Raw genomic sequence first — 6,300 nt, forward strand, 5'->3', positions numbered from 1 at the left:
TGTAGCCCGACCCAACCCGATGCTCTTTAATACTACATAAAATTCCTATTTTACCAAAACTAGTAAGAAACAAATTAAGCTTTCTTGCACTTTGCTTTGTGATAGGATTTGATTTAATTAAGCTTTATTTTGTAAGTTGTAAATGTTATAATCTCTTCTTTTTCTTTATAAGAACAACCATATTCTCATATCATTTTTCTTTTTTATTAAAGATTTACCTCATATATTTCTAAGCCTTCAACCAACTTAAGAAAAGAATTTTAGGGTAGACACATTTAGAGTCCGTTTAGACTTAAATAGGTCTGTAACCCGATTAAGACCGGTTTAAGGAAGTCCGATTAAAGCCCAACACCGATTGACTCAATTATAAATTGTACCATGCCCCCCTAAGCTAGGCCCATTTATTTAAACGAGCGTTCACGGTGCAAAAGCTTCCAAGTGGTTATGCCCGATTAAGCCTAACCAAGACCAGCCCCGCCTGACTGGTTGACACCTCTAGAATAGGGTGTATATTGATATTTTTATCAATTATTGAATGGAATTAAGTGTAAATTAAAGAATTTTAAGTTTAAGAAAAATAAAGATTATTTAAGGCTTATTTAAGGCTTTATTAGTACATTATCCGATTATGGTTGGATTATAATTCAATTACCTGACTAAGCTCGACATGAGACCGATCAAGACTAATTCATTCCTTAAATAAATAAGTCATGTTTTAAGGACATAGGCCCGACTGAGACCGGCACCGCCCGATTGATCACGTTTTTACCCCCTTTTCTCTTGGATCTATTCTTTCCTATGAGCAGAGCAGAGCCCGTTTCTCTTTCACCGCCTCACGCCGCCGCATAAAGTAGAGGGGATCCACCGTCTTCCCAGTTCCGCCACCCTGCGTTTTCTCCAACCATTTGTGTGGAGTGCTTCATGTTATATATATTCACATTACATTTCTTCTCTTCGAAGAAAAACCCTAGTCGCTGGCCATGGCGGATGTGAACAATGTCAAGATTAGCAAAGGGGAGGCAATACTAAACAAGAATATCCCTGAGGATATCATTCCGGACATACTTTCGAGGATTCCGGTCAAGCCTCTTCTAAGATTCAGGTGCGTATGCAAATCATGGTGTGCTCTTATAATCGATCCTGCTTTTGTAAAAATGCATCTCAGCCGATCCCTTTCAAGCAACAACTACGTCGGCCTCATTTTGAGTAACGGCTTTTTCTATGCCGTCGACTTAGATTCTTCCGAACCACAAGCGTTGGTACAACTCGATCATCAGCCTGACAAGTTTCAAAACTATGTAACCGATATAGTGGGTTCTTGCAACGGCTTACTCTGTGTATACAATAATGACCATGAGGAGGACATATTCCTCTGGAATCCTTCTACCAGAAGGCATCAAAAACTACCCATTAATCCTATAAAGTCTTCTTCCCTCGCACAGTTCGTTGTTTACGGATTCGGTTACGAACCCATCACTGACGATTACAAGGTTGTGAGGGTTGTAGATTCTTTTAGTAAAGAGGTAGAGGTGAACGTCTACTCACTTAGCACTAATTCATGGAGAAGGGTTGGAGACATGCCTGTCCACATAAACGCGGAAGGCGACCATTACGTGTCTGGGGTTCTTGTAAATTCTGCTCTTCATTGGATTGCAAAGGGCAAGACGCCCTATATTATCATTTCCTTTGACCTTCAAGATGAGAAGTATCGAGAGGTAGCACTGCCCGACTCTGTGGACGATAAAATTTTCATGACTCTTGGGGTTCTTGGAGGACAACTCTGCGTAGTCTGTGAGTTCTGGAGTCTTGAGTTTTGGGTGATGAAGGATTATGGCGTGAGGGACTCTTGGGTGAAACAGTTCTCGATGGAAGAACACCCGCTCGTAAACTCTGCGTTCATCAGGCCTATATGCTATTCAAAGAATGGTGAAGTTATACTCGAGGTGGATATAGATGTGCTGGTAGCGTATGATCCCCATAGACGAAGGTCTAGGGATCTTATTAGTGTTCAAGATGGGATTCAAACAGAGATCTACATTGGGAGTCTCGTTCCAGTCAATGCCAAAGATGGTACTGAAGAAGCAGGAACAAAAAAAGAAGAGGTAGCAGAGGAAGAAAAAGAATAGGGAGTAGAGGTAATACTACAATAGGAATTTGACATGGTAATGATATTTTTTTTATGGATTATTGACATGGTAACTCATAGAGCAGATTTACACTTCAAGCTACTATTCATATATCTAGAATTGTTTCCTTGTTCCTGCATTTACACTCTTTCCTTTGAACAATTATTGTTTCATCTATGGAACTCCCACGATGAGTCCTCCATTCTTGCAGTTGTCTGAAGTCGCAATGCTATCAATCAAGTTTCAAGCTTCTTGCCTTCACAATAAAGGAAAAGGATGCTGAATACATGAATTGACCATTGCATGTTTATTGCAAAATTGTACTCTTAAAAGAGTTCATCTCTTATTTAGCACTTATTATTTGAAAGGAATATTTTTTAAAATTAGGCTGAAAGAAGGATAGGGAAATTTTTGGAGTGAAATAACTTTTAGCAATGTTTGGATGTCAAGAAAAGAAAAGAAAAGAAAAGAAAAGAAAAGAAAAGAAAAGAAAATAAAAGAAAAAACATACGACAATAACTACAACAACTTAGATTTTTTCCCAACTGAATGGGGTTGGTTAAAAGAAAAGAGAAGAAAAAACATAATAAGACAAAAAATCATGATGACAAAATGATTTATTCATGTGTGTCTCTCTCTCCTCAAATTTTTTTTTTCCTTGGCATCCAAACATAGCAATGTATAAGCAATCAAATTGTATCAATTTTTCCATCCTGCTTTCTTCGAGAACTCTTATAATGATTTATTCCATTGATGTATATTATCATTGGGTAAGGCTGGGGACGCTAGTGATGTGCCCCGCACTATGCCTGCCTCTCTCCACTCCCCCTTGGGAAAGTCCCCCTGCCCCTCCCATCTGAGCGCCTCATTGGTTGAGCTGCTAGCTTGAGGAGATCTAGCAGCGTGCCCAATGTCCTCCCATTATTATTTATTATACATGTTTGATTCATTGATTTCTTTGAGTGAGAAAATGTAGAGTTCATTGATGCTGGAAGCAATTACTCTTAAGTTCCTTTTCATCTGAATTGTCCATTTAAATGCTGATTTTCTTGATAGTGGTTATGTTTACTGCCCATAAAATGTTCTGCCCAGATACAAGAACTCAGGAAGACATTACTGCTCATAGGAGATTTTGAGAGCCTTCAGACACCTAACTCCAATAATGGGATTGTTGAGGAGAAAGTGCTTCTCATGGGAGACCATTGGGGTTGGGACATTATGTAAGGAGTGGTTTGTCCTGGTTCAGATGTGGGCAGGAAGGCCACTGGGCTAGGGACTGCCCCTAGCCTTCATCTGATTCTTCTACTGAAGTGGGAGCAAGGTCTGGTTCATCAGGCACTTGTTATAGTTTAGTAAGCCTGGGCACTGGGCGAGAGACTGTCCTTGTCAAAATACATTGCATATGTTTAGAAAGAGTGTTCAGTTTATCATTGCCCTTCTTATGATCTTTCAACCCTGTATGATCTGATCATATATTGTGAACAGAAACTTACGAGATGCCAGGGCATGTCGCTTTTCCAACAAGATGCACTGGTCTCTCTAGAGACTGACTTACTGCCGTGTGAAGCAATGACTGCTTTAGTACTTGGAATCCCTCTGTCCATTCTCCGGGTTAGCATGGATGTCTAATATTTCCATTTTGTGCTATTAGTGACTCTTCAATTTACTCAGCAATGTTCCAAGTTTGAGCCTAGTGGATTGTGTTTGCTGTTAGTGGGAAAGAGGGCCCTTGATTAGTGTTTATTAATGATTTCAGAACTAACAATATCGTTGCCGCTATTGGTGGTCTAAAACAACATCACTTAAGAAATGTTGTGGAATGGTATTGTGATATGTGCAAGAGTTGTTTGCCACGTATGGATCTTGGTTGGCATAGGTAGTTATTTTATTTATTTGAATTGTTGCTTATGTTTATTATTAATGCCATGTTCATGTAGTTCAGATCACACGTGTGATCGTGTATGGGAAGTTATAGTCGTGAGAGGAGTTGAAGTGAGTGGTGTAAAGTGTGGGTTGGAGTTAAAATAGGAGAGGTAATAGGAGAGAAGTGGGTGTAAGTGTGTAACTGTTGCTATATGGTAGGGATAAATATCCTTGCTCAGAAAATGAATAGGAGAAGAAGAATTGATGTAGTACCAAGGGTTTACACAAGAAGAACCAAGACCAAGGTCGACCCAAGTGGCTGACTGGGTCGACCCAGATCTGGTCCAAGTCAGCCCACGATTTGGGCTGCTGATGGGGTTGCTAATTAGTCATTTAGTTAGTAATTTAGTTTCTATTTTGAAGTCTTAAATTAGTTTCTAATTTTCAGTCATAAGACTTTCTATTTTGTAAGTTTCTATTTTCAGATTTAGTAACTAGTTGAGTTTCCTATTTCAGTTTTTGGAAACTAAAGTTAGTTTCTATTTCATGTAACCCCTATCACTATTATAAATAAAGCTATGGCTCTTTTAATGAGCCACGATTTTTACAATTAAAAAAAAGTGAAGCTTCATGCTGTTGCCGCTGGTTTTTCTCCATGGCTAAACCTTTGTGTTTGATCAAGGGTTAGGGATTGGTGTGTGATCCGATCGACATTCTGCGGCGAGAAGTCCGGGTGGGTTTTTTCTTTTCTGGTTCTCTTCTCCAGCAGTACAGGCAAGTAATCTGAATTTTTCTGCAGAAATTTCTGGGTTGGTTTTCTCTGTTTTCCTTCCTATCGGCCTAGCTGTTTTTGGAGAACCAGCCACCCGATTGCTTTGAGATTTTGGTCGATTGTTAGGACCATTAAGAAGGGGACTCGATCCAAGTTTGGTACTGATCAGACCATGGGTTTGTCAGTTTCTGAGTTTTCTTCAGTGCTGGTCGATGGTGATTTCTGCCCAGAAATTATTGCCTGATTTGGTTATCTGCTACTGTTGGTTGCTGCCTATGTTTTTCTGAGGGAATGGACCTGCTATTCAGTATTCCGATTTGTTTATTTGTCACCTAAACATCTGCTATTGAAGATTCTGAACTTGTGAGGATCGATTGCCTGTTCTCAGATCTGCTGTCCCAAAATCGAGTTCTGATTTGGTTATCTGGTTCTGCTATGTTTTGATTCTGATCCTATTTATTCAACTACTCTAATTTTATTGCTGGAGCTTCTAATTGTTGATGCAAACTCTGCTTCCTGAAATTCCTGATTGTGGATCTGATAATTCTGGTTTGTTTAAGGACTGTTGACTGATTATTCTGGACTGTTGTTGCTGTCTATTATTGGGTGGTTATCTGGTTGTTCTTTGGTTTATAATATCTTGCAGTTTCGGGACTGGTTTTCAAATCTATTCCTACATTAAGAATCTTATCTTATTTTGCTCGTTGAGTAGGGAGGCAGGGTTCCCTCAATAGAACCACAACCCATTAAAACTCTTACTTGTTTACCCGTATTTTGAATTATCTGTTGCAAACTCTATCTCATCAAGATAGGTAAGAAAGGCTCTGCCACGTACATACCATATTGTCAGTGTTAATTTAAGTTGTTGGACATCTCATTCCTGTAGAGTGGTATTTTCACTTTCCAGTACTTGTATGGTCAGTGTATATGGCTGTTTATAATGTCCCTGTTCCCATGTCTTGATTGCTTTCTTGCCTGGTGTTTCGTTTCAACCTTTCTATCTACTACAATAATCTTGTCTTCTTTTCATTACTTGGTAGAATTGCAACATAATCTTGACTTCTTTTCAGACCTCACCTGATACAAATGTGTAGAGTGCATACTTCATAGCCTTGTTGTAGAGCCCCAGATACAAATAGGTTATGCATGGAAGAAGCAAATGAACATAAGGATCCAATCATCCAGTAGCCTTTAAGCTGTTTATCTTCTACCATGAATAGAACATAAAGGTACTAGAGATGTAGCAATTTGAGAGGCGCTTAGCAAGTTAATCATTGGCCTTCTTATGATCTTTCAACCCCCTATGATCTTGATTGCATATTGTGAATAGAAACTACAAGGAAAAGAACACATTGACACTTTGTAACATCTTGTATCTTATCCTGTGTTTCATTAATTTGGAAGCTTCTGAAATGGTATTGAGATCTGATTTATTTCTTGTAGAATTAATCCAAGGAGAGTCTGAAGATGTTTTTCTGGATGACCTTCCAGATCGAAGAATAGCAAGTTGTTGGCGCCCTTCACAATTTATGTATGTAT

At 39.0% G+C, this 6,300-nt stretch overlaps 2 protein-coding genes across 2 annotated transcripts in view; one reads left to right on the top strand and one right to left on the bottom strand.

Annotated features, from left to right (window-relative positions):
* The first annotated feature begins 734 nt into the window (after positions 1-734).
* On the top strand, positions 735-6,300 carry LOC122058960 (F-box protein CPR1-like). Its single transcript, XM_042621679.1, has 2 exons — positions 735-2,135; positions 6,205-6,300. The coding sequence occupies exon 1, from the start codon at positions 981-983 to the stop codon at positions 2,124-2,126; it is 1,146 nt and encodes a 381-aa protein (XP_042477613.1). The 5' UTR covers positions 735-980; the 3' UTR covers positions 2,127-2,135; positions 6,205-6,300.
* Positions 5,939-6,300, bottom strand: part of LOC122058992 (probable (S)-N-methylcoclaurine 3'-hydroxylase isozyme 2) — a 7,483-nt gene continuing 7,121 nt past the window's right edge. The window contains exon 3 of the mRNA XM_042621704.1: positions 5,939-5,968. Coding sequence (XP_042477638.1) covers positions 5,939-5,968 — 30 coding nt within the window. The remainder of the gene's footprint in view (positions 5,969-6,300) is intronic.

This window comes from Macadamia integrifolia, chromosome 13 (genome assembly GCF_013358625.1).
Source record: "Macadamia integrifolia cultivar HAES 741 chromosome 13, SCU_Mint_v3, whole genome shotgun sequence".
Lineage (NCBI taxonomy): Eukaryota > Viridiplantae > Streptophyta > Magnoliopsida > Proteales > Proteaceae > Macadamia > Macadamia integrifolia.

Excerpts from the sequence above, each read along its gene's own strand:
- LOC122058960 (XM_042621679.1), top strand. The coding sequence starts at position 981 with ATGGCGGATGTGAACAATGTCAAGATTAGCAAAGGGGAGGCAATACTA.